The following is a 20,564-nucleotide window of genomic DNA, read 5'->3' as shown; positions in this document are numbered from 1 at the left end:
AGAAGAATTACAATTAAGTCTCCAGCTATATCACAAGGTCATGCGTAGCTGTGTTGGCCTCAGGTGGCTTGGTGCTGCGATGAGTTGTTAGTAGTAGTAGTAGTAACCTAGACGCCAAATTTTTTCTGCGCAAGAACCTAATTTTTCGCACTATAAAGCAAATAATCGCTCTGACTGATCGTTGGGGTAATCAGATACACACTAATATAAAAACAGGAGTCCACTCTCACAGCTAACTAGTCAGCATTTAGTTCGAACCAGCTAGAACAGAGAGCCGATTTAACAAAAGTAACAAGCCCACTGGAGGGTCTGCCTCTGTTATTCAGCTTTCTAGCAGGTACGGGGTATAATGTCATGCCATCAAGTGCAAGTATGTTAATACCATGTTTAGTAACAAAATGTTCCTGGAGGAAAATCACGTTATAACTGGAGCTGAGCTTAGCAACACAGAAAATTTATTTATAAATGACCCATTTATATTCTATGATAGTTGAAACGAGTCCATGGGTTTAAGTTTTTTGGTTTTTCCGGCATTTTACAATATAACACGCATGACCATTGGTCTTGCAACAAACGCAAAAGTCACTTTTTTTGCATGAAGTATCAGGTGTCAATTTGTGGTTGACGGAGCCACATTTAGAATATAGTGCATTTTTCTTACAATTCACAGCGAGGTGACCGATTGCATGACAATTGAAGCAGCGACGTGGTGGGAACACGAACTCTTCAACCGGAAGGCGTTCATATCCCACTATCACAGATGCTTTCAGAAACGAATCAATATCAGTTCGAAACGGAAAGTAAACTTCAAATTTTCGGGACTTGCCACACTGTACTGTGTTGTGGACTTGGAGATTAGCTGTTTCAGCGACATTTCGTCTAAATCTGGCATTCGCTTAATCGCCGCGACAAAATCAGGCTCCTTGGGGGAAATGTTGAACGATGATCCGGCGCGCTTAACATTTTCGACTATCTGACCCGCGGTTTTCTTGGACCGAACCACAAGTTTCCACTCGTCTGTAGTGCTGCGTAACTCGGCTAATCGTCGGATTTGGAAACACCTTATCGATGAATGTTTTTTGTTCATTTGGGCCTTTTAAGTCTTTTGGGGGGGGATCTTATGTATCACAGAGTATAGTGGTGAGGGGGATGTGGAGTGAAGAGGCTGGGAATTGTCAGGCAGGCTGATCGGGAAGCAGCTAGCATTTAATATAAATCCAACTAATTTTCTCGAAAGTTCATTTACTTTCAAAACTCTGTGGCATGAACAGACTTGCCGATGGCAGGTACTTCACATGGATTAAAAATTGAAAACTTTAGGATCAGAACATTTTGCTTTGCCCCCGTGACTAGCCACTTGCACACATCAGTAATATTGTCATCATCCTTGGCACACGAAACCATCCGGGTTTGGATATCCAACTCACTATGAAAAGTCTTTTTCGCTTGTAAAACTGCATCGTGTTCGAAATAGTTAATAGCACTCTTGACGATCATATCAAGTTTTACACCTTCTGTGAGTGATCTACTCAAAAAGTTCAGAACGGGGCTAAACACCAACTTTTCAGCTATCTTATTTCGTATCTTATTACTCGTTGAATTGTTTTTACTTATTACTTATTACTGATTACTGAATTGAAGTTATCAAGTATTTTGGGCAATAGGTTGCATCAAGACTGGGCTGGGTAATTGTAGACAGAGAAAAGCCAAGACCAGATAGTCCAAGTAATTGAGAGGCAAATGTTTCAATGGCTGAGGCACGGGTAAATGGCAGGAGTATGAATGACTCTCTTATTGGACACATACTTGTCAGGTTAGTTTTTGGAAAGGCATACCTGCCTAGAGTCTTATCTATCTTATTACTCGTAAGCAGCCAAAATCCAAATCGTAATCCATAAATCTAAGTCCAGAGACAGTCGTTAAACTGGTGATGTAATGGTGACGTCACACAGTAGCAATAATAATTTTATTTAGGTCAGGACCTGTAATCCTTTGCCAAAGATTGCAAAATCTGACACACAGGGATTAAGTCCACTTAAAAAGCATACTGATTTGTCAATGGAATATCCAATTTAGTATAGGTGTGTTCGAACTCTGAATCAATACTGATTCAATTATAAATATTAATTTAATTATTGGCTATATTCAAGGAAAACAAATACCTAAACAACTATTATTGCATGTAGTATAAGACAATTCTAAAAATTTGTAAAAGCATGCCCTACCAAATTCCACGTTTTCAAATACAACCACCGGGTAAGCCCTGAAAACATTAGCTATGGTTAATCTTCTTACCTTGCATGCTTTGGGCATACATTCAAGAATTGAAAAAATCAACTTCGCATTTCCGTCAGGATCATCCGGCATGCAAACAGATAACGCATCGACAAGCATCTGGTAAAGGCATCTTGGGATTAGTGGATCAGGTAGTTCACGAAGGTATTCTTTTAAAACCCCTAAAATACAAAAAAGAAGAGATATACCATTAAATTGTCACAACGAAACAGTTCTATATAATGAATAAAATAAACAAAAACTAAATCAGTAAACTAAATGATAGCATAAACAGAGTTAATGATTATTGTGAAGTATACGGAGTTTTTCAAGAGGAATTTTTCTGGTGGAGGGGTTAAGTGGGAGGATATTTCCATGGAGGAACTTCTTGTGGGGGAATGGAGTTTTGTATGGAAGGGGAACCGGGCTCCCCAACATTATTTTAAAAACGACCAGAAATTAAATAAAAAAACAAGTTTTTTCACCTGAAAAAACTGCGACATTAAAACTTAAAACGAACAGAAATTATTACGCATATGAGGGGAGTCGTCCTCTCCTCAGTACCTCGCTCTTCGCTCTAAGGGTTTTTGTTCAGCACTTCAGCACAACATAGCACGACAAAGAACGGAGAGCACAACAGAAGAGCACTCGGGTAACTTGCGCTTTCGGTGGAAACGTTCTTGAATAGTTTATGAATAAGCAGTCTAGCAAGGTAAATAAAATTTACCTAGGATTTGATAAATGTTAAGATTTGATATTTTAACTCACCCTGAAATTTCCAGTTGTTCGACTCAACTACTTTCTTTAAAATACCAAAGAGATCCTGCAAGGAGATTGGTCCTGTTTTAACCCTATTTTCCCCTATTTTCACCCTGTTTACCTATTTTCAATATTTACCTTATATTCCCCTATATTTACCCTATTTTTCCTATATTTACCCTATTTAAAAAAAAAAAAACTGATAAAAGAGTTTGACTGATTTTTACTGTTTTCGCAATTATGTTAAACAGGTTTGGCTTGGTAACGATAATAAGAATTTCCTATGATTTAAAGTAAGAATTGAAATTCTGAAGAAAGTAAACGGCGAGAAATATCTTACTTTAGTACCTCAAGACTCATTATCAGACGCTGTGAGTCCGCAGCACCTCTTATGTTCAGTCGTTGGCAATAATGCTGATATCTACAGTTGTATTTACATTTACATTTTTTTCTGATTTCTTGATCTTCCTCTTTTTAACTGTCTGTAGTTTTTAGATATTATAAAAATTCATCATAAACATTTATAGATATTTATAAAACTAGCAGGAACAAAGCCCTATAATGATTCAAAATTAGAATGACGACAGGTTACAATCAAAGAATAAATTAAGCCCAAAATGTACAGAAATTAAAATAGATAATCATATCAATCATAAAAATAATAGATGCTGATGTAGATTAATTAAAAACAACAAGTTTTTCAGCCGAAAATAAGGAGCAACATTAAAACTTAAAACGAACAGAAATTATTACGTATATAAAGGGGGTTGCCCTCTCCTCGACACCTCGCTCTTTACGCTAAAGTTTTTTAGCACTTCTAAAAAAGCATTTTATTCTCATAAGCGAACGGCGTTTGTGTTTCAGGAGCCTTTTTTAAATAATTGGAACAAAATTCAAACTTTAACGTAAAGAGTGAGGTGTTGAGGAGGGGAAACCCTCTTTATATACGTAATAATTTCTGTTCGTTTTAAGTTTTAATGTTGCTACTTACTTTCAGTTGAAAAGACTTGTTTTTTTATTATTTAATTTCTGATCGTTCTTTAAATAATGCCAGGAAATCTGGCCCCACCTCCACGAAGAAACCCCTCCTCACGGAAATATCCCCTAGACAATTCAATACTAGTGAAAATTTACCCCGGACAATTACTCTTTAACATTCCGCGCGTAAAACTGAGACGGAAAAGAGAAAGCAAGACATATAAAAAGAATTGTATATAAAAATTCGGGCAAATTCCCCCAGTGTATAATTTCCCTGAAAAGTTAACTCCCTAGAAACTTCCCTCCCCATAGAAAATTCAACCTGGGAAAACCCCCCAGCAGAAAATTTGCCGCCCCACCCGAAAATGTATGCCTACATCCCGATAACAAATACTATGCGCAAACAATGGAAAAATTTTATAACTTAAAGATCTTTCCCCTGGGGCTGTGAGGGGGGGGGTCATATTATACCCAAAGGCATAGTTATTAGGCCTTTAGACTATGCTGAACAAATTGACTATCTAAAAATATTGATCGGATGATTTTGGAAAAAAGGGGGGAGGGAACCTAGTTGCCCTTCAATTTATTTGGTCACTTAAAAAGGGCACTAGAAATTTTAATTTACGTTCGAATGAGCCTTCTCCCGATATTCTAGGACCACTGGGTAGATTCAATCACCCTGGGGAAAAAAACCAAATAAACACGCATCCGTGATCTTTCTACTGGCTAAAAAAAGAAAAAATACAAATTCCTTATTTTTGTAGATAGGAGCTTGAAACCTAGACCGTAGAGTTTTCTGATACGCTGGATCTGATAATGTGATTTTCATTGAGATTACTTGACTTTCAGAGTGTTTCCTCCTTTTTTCAAAAATCAGAAAAAATTTCTCATTCTCGTAACCTTCGATGGGTAAGACTAAACTTAATGAAATTTATGTATTTGAATCAGCATAAGCAGTCGATTCTTTTGATATATCTGTTTGTATTGGTTACTGTTTTTTTAGAGTTTCGGTTACAATTGAGCCGGGTCGCTCCATGCTTACAGTTTGTTACCACGAACTGTTTGATGAATAAATAAACCTTGAAATTAGTGAAAATAAAATTATATATCTGTATTCAGACTTATTGCATTGTAGTCGTTTTATTGAAAACTATATGTATTTTGAACACTGTGCTTTAATTTTTCAAAACGTCGATAACAGACAAAAAATAAATCTCTATGACTATCAAGATAATTTGAAAAAAAAATAATGAAAATAAACTGAATATTTAATATATAATAATATAAATTCCTGAAAATCTCAGCAATTCAAGATTTTATTTCACAGTAATTTTTTAATTTTTTAGTTATATAAATATAAAACAAATGTTTATAATATGTTTTGTTTTCAGTAAAGATCAAATTCCGCAACAAGTTTTAGAACTTTTACGATTAAGAGAGGGGAAAAGAAGCAGTAGCCAAACTTCTGTTTGTAGGGATTTTTATTCGTTTTAAGTTTGACTCGAATATTAAATTTAAATTTTACTCATTTTAAATTTTATTTATTCATCTAGATCAGTATCTGTTATCTTTAAGTTTGATATGATCATTTATTTTAATGGGTGGTCGTTTCGGGTTTCGTTTATTTTTTAATAGTAATTTCTGGCCGATTTTGGTTTGAATTATTATAGGACTTTATTTCTGCTGGTCCTAAGTTTAATATAGATTTTCTTTTCTTTGAAATTTTTTTTCTCGCAAAAGTTTTTTTTTATATTCGTTTTTAATAGCCACGTCTAAGGCTTAAGAATCAAAATGTCGTGTTCTAATCTATTATTCTAATTAGTGTCAAGATTTCGATTTAGTTCAGGAGTTCTAGCTGTAACAGCAGGAGTTGCAGCAACATTTGCTGTCACTGTCGTAATCGCAGTAGTAGTAGCAGCATTAATACTAGTAGTCACAGTCACAAGTATTAGCAGTTGCAGTCATGACTTGTCGTATTCGTAGTCGCAAGTTGTCGCACTTGGAGGCACAAGTAGTCACAGTCGTAGTCATAAGTTGAACATGGCATGAAAGTTTTAACTTATTACCCTAAGCCGGTCTTAAGATATTGCAGATACGGCTTCTTGACAAACTGGATGCGCATATCGTTTTTTATTACGTTTAACATACCCATCAACAGTCCTCGAAGCTTTTTAGGCCCTTAGCCTTTTGGGACAGACCCATAATCAAATACCGCCCATTTTTCTAGGGATAAACTCTCAACGTAAACAATGGGCGAATTGCATATTAGTAGAAAGGGGGGTGCTACTCGTGACCCTACACCATATATGGGCATAGAATACTGACAGGACATAATTTATTCAAGGATTATCGATCTGTTGTTGTTTGGCCACGTGTAATGACATGTGCTGCCACCTACAACTTTTTTACATAATTTATTCAAGGTCGATCTATTTGCTGTTGTTTGTCCAGGTGTAATGACACTGTGGGGTGATTTACATAATCGATGGGGGAATTATTGGTTCACGAAGGGGGAATTAAGAAACAAACATGGCTTCATTTTTGTTTGACTAGCCTAACCTGAGAAATTGATTTACATAATCGGCGGGGAAATTATTGATTCACGAAGGGGGAATTATGAAACAATATGGCTTCTTTAATCTTAGGTCTGAGGGATAAACGTTCTTTAGGTCAGAGAGAAAAATTAATATTCTATTTTTAAATAGGGCTTCATTGATCGTTAGTTTCAGGAATTATAAATGACATCACTTGTTATCTTGGAATTATGTGGGAGTCTAAAGAGATAGAAATTCTATTTTTAAATACAGCTTCATTGATTTACATAATCGGCGGGGAAATTATTGATTCACGAAGGGGAATTAAGAAACATTATGGCTTCTTTAATCTTAGGTCTGAGGGATAAACGTTCTTTAGGTCAGAGAGAAAAATAAATATTCTATTTTTAAATAGGGCTTCATTGATCGTTAGTGTCAGGAATTATAAATGACATCACTTGTTATCTTGGAATTATGTGGGAGTCTAAAGAGATAGAAATTCAATTTTTAAATACGGCTTCACGGAGCTTTAAGTCGGAGAGATAAATTGATATTCTAACGAAACCTTAATAGTTTACCTAGGAAAATTTATGAGATGAAGAGATTAACGTAGGAAAGGGTTTCCTAGAAATTTGAAATGTGAAAGCACAGAGATGCCAAAAAACAAAAGGAACACACAGAAATTACTTTTAGGGGATTATTTGGGCGAAACGGTTTTAGACAGCTTATGGAATTATTTCGGCAAAACCGTTAGAGACGATGATTTAAAAGATGATTTAAAAGAAGATTTTAGAAGAGGTTTTGAGTGTGGTCGTTATAATACACAAGTTCCATTTTAACAGTGTTGTGAGGTCCCCTACTCCAACCCCAAAGGGCCCCAATCGCCCTACCCCGATCCAAAGGGTTCCAATCCCCATACCCCAATCCAGAAGGAACCCCCGGTCCCCAAAGGTTCCCAGGACTCCCACCCGGCCCCCCAAACCCCCAAAGTCCCTCCGCGGGCCCCCAAAGGCACATCAAGCTCCCAAAAGACCACCGGTGTCCCAAAGGCCTTCACCCGGTCCCCAAATGACCCCCAGGCTCCCAACTGGCCCCCCAGGACCCCCAAAGGCCCTCCACCGGTCCCCAAAGGTCCCCCAGGCTCCCAAAGGGCCCCCCTCCCCCTCCTCACCGTCCCCTCCCACTCCCCTCCCCTCCCCTCCTCCCCACCCCTCCTCCCCACCCCCTCCCCCTCCCCTCCTCCCCTCCCCATTTTTTTAATATTTTTTGTGCATTGAGACACAGAAGGGCACCCTCCCCCTGCCCCCCCCCCCCAAAGGGCCCCCGACGCCCCAAAGACCTGATTTTTCAGAGTCATGGTTTATCATTTTGGATTTCTTTCGTTGATGTGTTCGTTGATAGCCTTTCATAGGTGCGTGTTGTAAGAAAATTATGATTTGGGATGTGTAGTTTGCTATTTGGACTTTTTAGAGCTAGAATTCTTAGTCCATCATAGGTGTTTGTTGTCTGAAACCAATAGTTTGGGATGAGTAGTTTGCTATTTCAGGCTTTTCTGAGCTAGATTTCTTAGCATTTCATCGGTGTGTGCTTTCAGAAAATTATGATTTGGGATATGTAAATTACTATTTCGGGCTTTTCTGAGTTGGATACTTCTAAATTTTTCCGTAGAAGATAGGAAAATTTCCACTATGATTGTGATTATTTTCCATGAAGATAAAAAGTTTCACTTTAATTCTAAATTTTCTTAAATTCAATTCCGACCTTTCTCAAAGAGATGAAAAAATTAAAGTTCTATTCCAAATATTTTCCCGGAAGAAGAAAAGTTCAACTTCGATTCTGAATTTTCTCAATGAAAATGAAAAAGTTAGTGATCAAATCTTTTTTCCCATAATATAAAAATTTCCACTTCAGTTCAGATTTTTTTCTCAAAGACATAAAGAAATTTAAAGTTCTGTTCTAAATTTTTCATGGAAGATATGAAAAGTTATACTTCGATCGTGAATATTCGAGTTCTATTCTGAATTTTACCAAAGAACACAATTCAATTCTAATTTCCACAATAAAAAATTTAAAGTTAAATTCTAAATTTTTCGGTGGAAGATAGAAAAAATAATACCATACGTGTGAATATTTTCCCGGACGATAAAAAGTTCTAGTTCAATTTAAAATTTTCTGAACGAAGTGAAGAAGAATTCAAGTTCTCTTCTGAATTTTACCAAAGAACACAATTCAATTCTAATTTCACCAGAGAAAATAAAAATCTTCCGCTTCAGTTCCTTATTTCACAAATACATAAAGAAATTTAAAGTTCAATTCTAAATTTTTCGGTGGAAGAAAGAAAAAGTAATACCATACTTGTGAATATTTTCATGGAAGATAAAAAGTTCCAGTTCAATTTAAAATTTTTTCAACGAAGTCAAGGAAAGTTCAAGTTCTCTTCTGAATTTTCTCAATGAAAAAGAAATTAGTCATTGATCATTTCTATTTTTCCAAATAATATAAAAATTTCCCATTTTAGTTCAGATTTGGCTCGAAGAGATGAAAAATTTAAAATACAGTTCCAAATTTTTCACTGAAGATAAAAAAGTTCAAGTTCTCTTCGGAATTTTACCAAAGAACACAATTCAATTCTAATTTCTCCAGAGAAAATAAAAATCTTCCACTTCAGTTCTTTATTTCACAAAGACAAAGAAATTTAAATTTCAATTCTAAATTTTTCGGTGGAAGATAGAAAAAGTAATACCATACTTGTGAATATTTTCCCGGAAGATAAAAGGTTCTAGTTCAATTTAAAATTTTCTCAACGAAGTGAAGAAAAGTTCAAGTTCTCTTCTGAACTTTACCAAAGAACACACTTCAATTCTAATTTCTCCAGAGAAAACAAAAATCTTCCACTTCAGTTCTTTATTTCACAAAGACATAAGGAAATTTAAAGTTCAATTCTAATTTTTCGGTGGAAGATAGAAAAAGTAATATCATACTTGTGAATATTTTCACGGAAGATAAAAATTTCTAGTACAATTTTAAATTTTCTCAACGAAGTCAATGAAAGTTCAAGCTCTCTTCTGAACTTTAACAAAGAACAAAATTCAATTCTAATTTTCCCAGAAAAGACAAAAATCTTCCACTTCACATCTTCATTTCACAAACACATAAAGAAATTTAAATTTCAATTCTAAATTGTTCGGTGGGAGATATAAAAATTAATACCCTACTTGTGAATATTTTCACAGAAGATTAAAAGTTCTAGTTCAACTTAAAATTTGCTCAACGAAGAGAACAAAAGTTCATGTTCTATACTGAATTTTACCAAAGAACACAATTCAATTCTAGTTTCTACAGAGAAAATAAAAATCCTCCACTTCAGTTCTTTATTTCACAAAAGACATAAAGAAATTTAAAGTTCAATTCTAAATTTTTCGGTGGAAGATAGAAAAGGTAATACCATACTTGTGAATATTTTCCCGGAAGATAAAAAGTTCTAGTTCAATTTTAAATTTTCTCAGCGAAATGAAGAAAAGTTCAAGTTCTCTTCTGAACTTTACCAAAGAACACACTTCAATTCTAATTTCTCCAGAGAAAATAAAAATCTTCCATTTCAGTTTTAAGTTCCCAAAGAAATAAAGAAATTTAAAGTTCTTTTCTAAATTTTTAGATGGAAGACAGAAAAAGTAATACTATGACTGCGATTGTTTTCCATGAAGATCAAAAGTTTCACTTTATTTATAACTTTTCTTAAATTCAGTTCTGATTTTTCTCAAAGAGATGAAAAATTTAAAGTTCTGTTCCAAATTTTTCATAGAAGATAGAAAAAGTTATACATTGATTGTGAATATTCAACATGAAGATAAGGAACTCCACTTTAATTCTGAGTTTTCTCGAAGAAGTGCAAATTGTTCAAGTTCTCTTCTGAATTTTCTTAAAGAAGAGAAAAAAGTTAACTCAATTCTGAATTTTACCGATGAAAATGAAAAAATCTTCCACTTCAGTTCTTAATTTCTCAAAGACATAAAAAATTTAAAGTTCAATTCTAAATTTTCTGTAGAAGATAGGAAAAGTTATACTATGACTGTGATTATTTTCCAGTGAAGATAAAAAGTTTCACTTTAATTCTAATTTTCTTAAGTTCACTACCGTTTTTTTGGAAAGAGATGAAAAATTTAATGTTCTGTTCCAGATTTTTCATAGAAGATAGAAAAAGTTATACATTGATTTGAATACTCGACATGAAGATAAGGAGCATAACTTTAATTCTGAGTTTTCTCGAAGAAGTGCAAAATGTTCAAGTTCTCTTCTGAATTTTCTTAAAGAAGTGAAAAAAGTTAGCTCAATTCTGAATTTTACCAGTGAAAATGAAAAAAGATTCCACTTCAGTTCTTAATTCCTCAAAGACATAAAAAATTCAAAGTTCTCTTCTAATTTTTCCAATAAAATAAAAAGACTACACTTCAGTTCTGATTTTTTCTCAAAGAGATGAAAAATTTAAAGTTCTTTTCTAATTTTAAATTAAATTTTAGCTTCTTTTTCTTATGGATTTACCCATCAAATTTTTAAATTAGAAAATGAGTGACTCGTTCTATTATTAAAGACAATCGTTCAAACTCGTTCATATAACCTTCAAAACAATAGGTTAGGTATAAATAAATATTAATAAATAAATAGAAACATTTCTAAATGTTTAAGTTAGGTTAGGTTAGGTTAACTTATCATGAGTGCTCATGATAAGTTAACCTAACCTTTTCCGGCGAGTATGGTTAGGTTAGGTTAGACTAGATTAGAGGTTACTAATCTAGATTAGAGGTTACTAGAGGTTAGGTTAGCCTACGTACGCGCGCGTACGTAGGCTAACCTAGCCTAACCAAAATTAACCTAACCTAACTTAATATAACCTAAACTAACCTAATCATACACCTAACTTTTTGCCTGTCTCTCACCTAACCTAAGCTAACCTAAGTGAAGCGTACATGGGCTAACCTAACCTAACTTAACCTAACGTGTGTGTGTGTATGTGTGTGTGTCTTTAAATTTCTTTATGTCTTTTGTGAAATAAAGAACTGAAGTGGAAGATTTTTATTTTCTCTGTAGAAATTAGAATTGAATTGTGTTCTTTGGTAAAATTCAGTAGAGAACTTGAACTTTTCTTCACTTCATTGAGCAAATTTTAAATTGAACTAGAACTTTTTATCTTCCGGGAAAATAATCATAAGTATGGTATTACTTTTTCTATCTTCCACCGAAAAATTTAGAAATGAACTTTAAATTTCTTTATGTCTTTGTGAAATAAATAACTGAAGTGGAAGATTTTTGTTTTATATGGAGAAATTAGAATTGAAGTTTGTTATTTGGTAAAGTTCAGAATAGAACTTGAACTTTCCTTGACTTCGTTGAGAAAATTTTAAATTTAATTAGAACTTTTTATCTTCAGTTAAACTATTAAAATGTATTTTATTAATTTTACTAAAGACCCTAGAAAAAATAAAATTGAACTTTATATTACTTTATGTCTTTGTGAAATAAAGAACTGAAGTGTAAGATTTTTATTTTCTCTGGAGAAATTAGAATTGAGTTGTGTTCTTTAGTAAACTTCACAAGAGAACTTGAACTTTTCTTCACTTCTTTGAGAAAATTTTAAATTGAACTAGAACTTTTTATCTTCCTGGTAAATATTCACAAGTTTGGTATTACTTTTTATATCTTCCACTGAAAAATTTAGAATTGAACTTTAAATTTCTTTGTCTTTGTGAAATAAAGAACTGAAGTGGAAGATTTTTATTTTCTCTGGAGAAATTAGAATTGAATTGTGTTCTTTGGTAAAATTCCGAAGAGAACTTGAACTTTTTTATCTTCAGTGAAAAATTTGGAACTGTATTTTAAATTTTTCATCTCTTCGAGCCAGATCTGAACTAAAATGGGAAATTTTTATATTATTTGGAAAAATAGAAATGATCAATGACTAATTTCTTTTTCATTGAGAAAGTTCAGAAGAGAACTTGAACTTTCCTTGACTTCGTTGAGAAAATTTTAAATTGAACTAGAACTTTTTATCTTCCATGAAAATATTCACAAGTATGGTATTACTTTTTCTATCTTCCACTGAAAAATTTAGAATTGAAATTTAAATTTATTTATGTCCTTGTGAAATAAATTACTTAAGTGGAATATTTTTATTTTCTCTGGTGAAACTAGAATTGAATTGTGTTCTTTGGTAAAATTCAGAAGATAACTTGAATTCTTCTTCACTTCGTTGAGAAAATTTTAAATTGAACTAGAACTTTTTTATCTTCCGGGAAAATATTCACATGTATGGTATTACTTTTTCTATTTTCCACCGAAAAATTTAGAATTGAACTTTAAATTTTTTATTGTGGAAATTAGAATTGAATTGTGTTCGTTGTTAAAATTCAGAATAGAACTTGAATATTCACGTTCAAAGTATAACATTTCATATCTTCTATTAAAAATTTGGAACAGAACTTTAAATTTCTTCATCTCTTTGAGAAAAAAATCTGAACTGAAGTGGAAATTTGTATATTATGGGAAAAAATATTTGATCAAAAACTTTTTCCTTTTCATTGAGAAAATTTAGAATCGAATTTGAACTTTTGTTCTTCCGGGACAATATTTGGAATAGATCTTTAATTTTTTTCATCTCTTTGAGAAAGGTTGGAATTGAATTTAATAGACTTTAGAATTAAAGTGAAACTTTTTATCTTCATGGAAAATAATCACAATCATAGTATAAATTTTCCTATCTTCTACGGAAAAATTTAGAAGTATCCAACTCAGAAAAGCCCGAAATAGTAATTTACATATCCCAAATCATAATTTTCTGAAAGCACACACCAATGAAAGGCTAAGAAATCTAGCTCAGAAAAGCCTGAAATAGGAAACTATACATCCCAAACTATTGGTTTCAGACAACAAACACCTATGATGGACTAAGAAATCTAGCTCTAAAAAGTCTAAATAGCAAACTACACATCCCAAATCATAATTTTCTGACAACACGCACCTATGAAAGGCTAAGAAACCTAGCTAATAAAAGCCGGAAATAGCAAATTAACCATCCCAAATCATAAGTTTCAGACAGCACTCACCTATGAACGGCTAAGAAATCCAGCTCGGAAAAGTCAAAAAATAGCAACCCACACATCCCAAATCATAGGTTTCAGACAACACATACCTATGAAAGACTAAGAAATCCAACTCAGGAAAGCCCGAGATAGTAATTTACATATCCCAAATCATAGGTTTCAGACAAAACTCACCTATGAACGGCTAAGAAACCTAGCTCAGAAAAGTCAAAAATAGCAAACTAGTCATCCCAAACTATAGGTTTCAGACAACAAACACCTATGAGTGACTAAGAATCCTAGCTCTGAAAAGTCCTAAAAGCAAACTACACCTCCCAAATCATAATTTTCTGAAAGCACACACCTATGAAAGGCTAAGAAATCTAGCTCAGAAAAGTCAAAAATAGCAAACTAGTCATCCCAAATCATAGGTTTCAGACAACAAACACCTATGAAAGGCTAAGAAATCCAGCTCAGAAAAGTCAAAAGTAGCAACCCACACATCCCAAATCATAGGTTTCAGACAACACACAACAACGAAAGACTAAGAAATCTAGCTTATAAAAGTCAGAAATATTAATTTACATATCCCAAATCAAAGGTTTCAGACAACATTCACCTATGAAAGACTAAGAAATCTTAGCTCAGAAAAGCCTGAAATAGCAAACTACTCATCCCAAACTAGAAGTTTCAGACACCAAACGCCTATGATTAAGAATCATATCTCTGAAAAGTCCTGAAATAGCAAACTACACATCCCAAATATTAATTTTCTGACAACACATACCTATGAAAGGCTAAGAAATCTAGCTCAGAAAAGACAAAAATAGCAAACCACTCATCCCAATCATAGGTTTCAGTCAACACACACCTATGAACGGCTAATAAATCCAGCTCTGAAAAGTCAAAAATAGCAAATTACATATCCCAAATCATAGGTTTCAGTCAACACACACCTACGAAAGGCAAAGAAACCTAGCTCAGAAAAGCCAAAAATAGCAAACTACTCATTCCCAAACTATTGGTTTCAGACAACATTCACCTACGAAATACTAGGAAATCTTAGCTCAGAAAAGCCTGAAATAGCAAACTACACATCCCAAATCATAATTTTCTGACAACACACACCTATGAAAGGCTAAGAAACCTAGCTCAGAAAAGTCAAAAATAGCAAACTACACATCCCAAATCATAGGTTTCAGTCAACACACACCTACGAAAGGCTCAGAAATTCAGCTCAGAAAAGTCCAAAAAGCAAACCACTCATCCCAAATCATAGGTTTCAGACAACACACACCTATGAAAGACTAAGAAATCCAACTCAGAAAAGCCCGAAATAGTATTTTACATATCCCAAATCATAAGTTTCAGACAACATTCACCTACGAAATACTAAGAAACCTGGCTATGAAAATTCTGATATAGGCAACTACTCATCTCAAACTCGAAGTTTCAGACAACAAACACCTATTAGTGACTAAGAATCCTAGCTCTGAAAAGTCCAAAAAGCAAACTACACCTCCCAAATCATAATTTTCTGAAAGCAAACACCTATGAAAGGCTAAGAAATCTAGCTCAGAAAAGTCAGAAATAGCAAATTAACTATCCCAAATCATAGGTTTCAGACAACACACACCTACGAAAGGCTAAGAAATCCAGCTCAGAAAAGACAAAAAATAGCAACCCCCACATCCCTAAACATAGGTTTCAGACACCACACACCTCCGAAAGACTAAGAAATCTAGCTTATAAAAGCCGGAAATATCAAATTACATATCCCAAATCATAAGTTTCAGACAACACACACCTACGAAAGGCTAAGAAACCTAGCTCAGAAAAGCCTGAAATAGCAAACTACTCATCCCAAACTATTGGTTTCAGACAACATTCACCTACGAAATACTAGGAAATCATAGCTCAGAAAAGCCTGAAATAGCAAACTACACATCCCAAATCATAATTTTCTGACAACACACACCTATGAAAGACTAAGAAACTTAGCTCAGAAAAGTCAAAAATTGCAATCCATCCATCCCAAATCATAGGTTTCAGACAACACACACCAACGAAAGACTAAGAAATCTAGCTCAGAAAAGTCCGAAATAGTAATTTACATATCCCAAATCATAAGTTTCAGACAACACTTATCAACGAAAGAAATCCAAAATGGTAAACCATGACTCTGAAAAATCAGGTCTTTGGGGCGTCGGGGGCCCTTTGGGGGGGGGCCGGAGGGGAGGGTGCCCTTCTGTGTCTCAATGCACAAAAAATATTAAAAAAATGGGGAGGGGAGGGGGAGGGGGGTGGGGAGGAGGGGAGGAGGGGAGGGGAGGGGTAGGGGGATTGGGAGGAGGGGGGGGGGAGGGGACGGTGAGGAGGGGGGAGAGGGAGGGAGAGGGAGGGGAGGGGGGCCCTTTGGGAGCCTGGGGGACCTTTGGGGACCGGTGGAGGGCCTTTGGGGGTCCTGGGGGCCAGTTGGGAGCCTGGGGGACATTTGGGGACTGTGTGAAGGCCTTTGGGACACCGGTGGTCTTTTGGGAGCTTGATGTACCTTTGGGGGCCCGGGGAGGGACTTTGGGGGTTTGGGGGCCGGGTGGGAGTCCTGGGAACCTTTGGGGACCGGGGGTTCCTTCTGGATTGGGGTATGGGGATTGGAACCCTTTGGATCGGGATAGGGCGATCGGGGCCCTTTGGGGTTGGGGTAGGGGACCTCACAACACTGTTAAAATGGAACTTGTGTATTATAACGACCACACTCAAAACCTCTTCTAAAATCTTCTTTTAAATCATCTTTTAAATCATCGTCTCTAACGGTTTCGTCGAAATAATTCCATAAGCTGTCTAAAACCGTTTCGCCCAAATAATCCCCTAAAAGTAATTTCTGTGTGTTCCTTTTGTTTTTTGGCATCTCTGTGCTTTCATATTTCAAATTTCTAGGAAACCCTTTCCTACATTAATCTCTTCATCTCATAAATTTTCCTAGCTAAACTATTAAGGTTTCGTTAGAATATCAATTTATCTCTCCGACTTAAAGCTCCGTGAAGCCGTATTTAAAAATAGAATTTCTATCTCTTTAGACTCCCACATAATTCCAAGATAACAAGTGATGTCATTTATAATTCCTGACACTAACGATCAATGAAGCACTATTTAAAAATACAATATTAATTTTTCTCTCTGACCTAAAGAACGTTTATCCCTCAGACCTAAGATTAAAGAAGCCATAATGTTTCTTAATTCCCCCTTCGTGAATCAATAATTTCCCCGCCGATTATGTAAATCAATGAAGCTGTATTTAAAAATAGAATTTCTATCTCTTTAGACTCCCGCATAATTCCATGATAACAAGTGATGTCATTTATAATTCCTGACACTAAAGATCAATGAAGCCCTATTTAAAAATAGAATATTAATTTTTCTCTCTGACCTAAAGAACGTTTATCCCTCAGACCTAAGATTAAAAAAGCCATAATGTTTCTTAATTCCCCCTTCGTGAATCAATAATTTCACCGCCGATTATGTAAATCAAGTTCTCAGGTTAGGCTAGTCAAACAACAATGAAGCCATGTTTGTTTCTTAATTCCCCCTTCGTGAACCAATAATTCCCCCATCGATTATGTAAATCACCCCACAGTGTCATTACACCTGGACAAACAACAGCAAATAGATCGACCTTGAATAAATTATGTAAAAAAGTTGTAGGTGGCAGCACATGTCATTACACGTGGCCAAACAACAACAGATCGATAATCCTTGAATAAATTATGTCCTGTCAGTATTCTATGCCCATATATGGTGTAGGGTCACGAGTAGCACCCCCCTTTCTACTCATATTTTACAATCCTTACCCTGGAACTGTGGAAGGCATGGCATATCCGGAGACACAGTTATTAGATCTTTTGACTATTTTGAACAAAAGACTTTTTCAAATTTTTCGCCTCAGTTGAGGATAGAGGGCATTTAAAAAAGACGAGGGGGCTGGTTGCGCTCCGACTACTCTTCAACATGCCTCTCAACATACATTGAAAGTTTTAATAATGCCATCAGCCGTCCCTTAGATATGACTGATAATCCTTTTAACAACCAGCACATTTTGTGTTTTAATTGTGTTCGAAACCCGTTTTAAAATTTCCTTAAAGTTTCGCTTATATACCCTAATACTTCTAGGAGACCAAAGACCAAACATACTCCCTTTTCCTAATAAAAAACCTTATGTGTTAACAATGCGCAACTCGCATAACTTGCAGCCCTTGCCTTGGGGGGCTGTAGGAGGTTATGTTAACCCTAGAATCATAGTTTTTTTTTCAACAAAATGGCTATCCCAAAATCTGTATCGAATGCCTTTGGGGAAAATGGGTGTGCGAGGGGAGGGGGGAGTCTGGTTAACCTCCGATTACTTTCGACTCTTAAGAAAGATACTAGAACTTTCAATTTTCAATCGAGTGAAGTTTATACGACCACCTCTTCCAAATGACGTGGTAAAGGGAAAAATAATAATAATAAGAATGCAATGAAGCCTTAGGGCCTTTTAGTATAGGCAACTCTAGAGTATTGCCATAATGGCTAGACGATTAGCTGGCAAAACGATGAAATACAGCTTGTTTTGGCACATAAAGACTCATCTTCACACACTTCGACCTTGTAACACCTATTATGTTTAATTGATGGAAATGATGTCGATACACACAGTTTTATTTTCATCTCTTCCTTATTTTTCCTCCCTAACTAAATTATATTTTATGCATTACTAATTTTTTTTTTCTCATCAGTTACAGCTATGAGCAATTTCTGTGAATACCACTTAAATATTCAAGAGTTTCCCAGTGTAAACGAAACTACATCCCCAGATCATTTTTCTTATCCTCGTTCTGACTCTTCATTTTAAAAACTCTTTTCCTTTAACTATTCGTTATTTTCATTTTTTTTTTCTTGTTTTTTTCTATTTAGTGTTCATGGCTCTTACATATTATTAATTTTTTCTTTCAAGTTTTAACTCTGTTCTGCATTAGCCTTTATATTTTGCACTGAGGAAACATTCTATTTTCAAGAGCTAACTCACGAGATTTTTTTCTAATTTTAATCTTACTACAGTCTATTTTTGTAACTTGTTTAATCTTTAACCTTTCAGATTTAACCTATTTACCTATTTTATTTAATCACCTAACTTATTTCATTTAATCGGCTGAATACAGGCATGATTATGCTATTCAACAATCTATATGTCAACTGAAATTTAACGGGGACCCTCTATATGTTAACGAAATTTAATTAATAATATAATTAAAAAACGAAAAACCATAACTGAAAACTGCGATTCTAAGACAATTTTTACGTTGTTTCAAAAGTGCAATTTTTTTAGGACATTTCCACATTTTCGTCGATGTTGCCACGTTGAATCATTAAAATAAATATGAAAACTAATTAGTTAATTTCAACAAAGCTGTTCGTCCGTAAAAATTCCAACATTAACATCCCGTTAATTCTCAACAGGTTGACAATTACATCTTCAAAGAGATCTACACCGTCTTAAGCACTTTGGTGCCGTCTATTTCAGCTCATTTTCTGCTGATGTTTCACCCATGTTCCTTTTTTATTCAAATTTGCCACCCGTTACAACCAAAAACGCTATAATTGCATAAGGCATTTTCATTAAAGAATTAAATTCCAGGTTTTTCATAATTTCTTAGGATATATATGGCTTTGTAAATTTCCGCTTAATTAATGCAAGAATGAGATTCCACTTTCAGTGTCTTTGGGATCTTAAGGCAATGGGCAGCTATTTCCCAACAAGGGTTCGATAAAATAAGATAAAATTTCAAAAATTAGCATAAATTGAGGGACAAGGGCGAAAAATTACATTTTCTTTTAAGATTTTAGCAAAACTTTTAATTTCTTAAAACGAAGAAGAAAAATGATACCTGTGATGACATTTATATCTGGGACGTTATCTGGGGACAAGTCAACTGTCCTTGGGTTTTTCTCAAAGGCATCTCGAAGAATTCTCTTTTTTGTTGCCGAACCACATAGCCTGTACAGCCCTACGATATCCATTCCTCGGCGCTCAACTTCTTCAATACATCTCTGAACTAAATCAAAAATTCTATCAAGATTATAGGATTATACATTGTTACAGTAATAATACATAGTTAACTGAGATTGCTAAATGAGTGGTGTTTAAGTGAATCTTTACTCTAGCATTCAAGAAAGAAATAGGTTTTTCTGGTGTTCAATTTTTATTTTATTATCAATCACTTGCTGCAAGATAATTCATATGGGTCTCACTTTCTTCCCTAGTTGTTTCCTTGTCATGGCAGTCATTTCAAGGTTCTACGGGCCAATAACTAATCCGTTGGCTGTAAAACTAATAATTTTTCTCATGTAGTTTTATCTGATTCTTATAATTTTGCATCAGCAAAAATTTTACCCGACCTATTGTTTCCCCTCAATAATTCTTGAAAGTTTGTTTATCTGGCGAAACTTGGGTACATCAGGCTTTGAAAAGTTTAACTGCTTGAAAGATTTTTTAATGCACATTTTTATGTTAGTGTGAAAAGGGTGTTTTTATTTTTGTTTTCGAATAGACATAGTTTTTCTGTAATTCTTGAACAAAAAACCATCTGAAACACCAAGAGAAATTAAAAGGAATTATGCAAGCATCAGCGAAAAAAAAATAAAAAAAATAAATAGAACTGTCACATTATAAACTTTTCTTGAATAGTTACGCCTTTTATGACCCAAACATTCAAATTCCATAAGAAAAATCTTGAATATTATCAACCAAAAACATTTTAGAACTCCTAGTGCAAGAAATTGGAAGACAACACTGAGTATTTTATTCTATTTCATTTTCTTTTATTATATTTTATTCTATTTATTTCATTTTATCTCAATAGAATAATTTTTATATATAGAACAATTCCATTCGGTCCTTCAGTCAGATCAGATT

The 20,564-nt window shown here is 34.6% G+C and overlaps 1 protein-coding gene across 1 annotated transcript in view; it reads right to left on the bottom strand.

Moving 5' to 3' along the window:
- Positions 1-236: 236 nt before the first annotated feature.
- The window catches only part of RhoGAP100F (Rho GTPase activating protein at 100F), a 152,732-nt gene continuing 132,404 nt past the window's right edge, over positions 237-20,564 (bottom strand). Inside the window, exons 8-10 of the mRNA XM_089099958.1 lie at positions 19,537-19,704; positions 2,296-2,456; positions 237-404 (exon numbers count right to left, since the gene is read on the bottom strand). Of these exons, the coding sequence (XP_088956084.1) occupies positions 237-404; positions 2,296-2,456; positions 19,537-19,704 (497 nt within the window). The remainder of the gene's footprint in view (positions 405-2,295; positions 2,457-19,536; positions 19,705-20,564) is intronic.

The sequence above is a fragment of the Artemia sp. Qi Xiang Cuo genome, chromosome 14 (assembly GCF_049724085.1).
Source record: "Artemia sp. Qi Xiang Cuo chromosome 14, ASM4972408v1, whole genome shotgun sequence".
In the NCBI taxonomy this organism is placed as follows: domain Eukaryota; kingdom Metazoa; phylum Arthropoda; class Branchiopoda; order Anostraca; family Artemiidae; genus Artemia; species Artemia sp. Qi Xiang Cuo.
The sequence above is the reverse complement of the archived record's forward strand: the minus strand, read 5'-3'. Positions and strand labels throughout refer to the sequence as shown.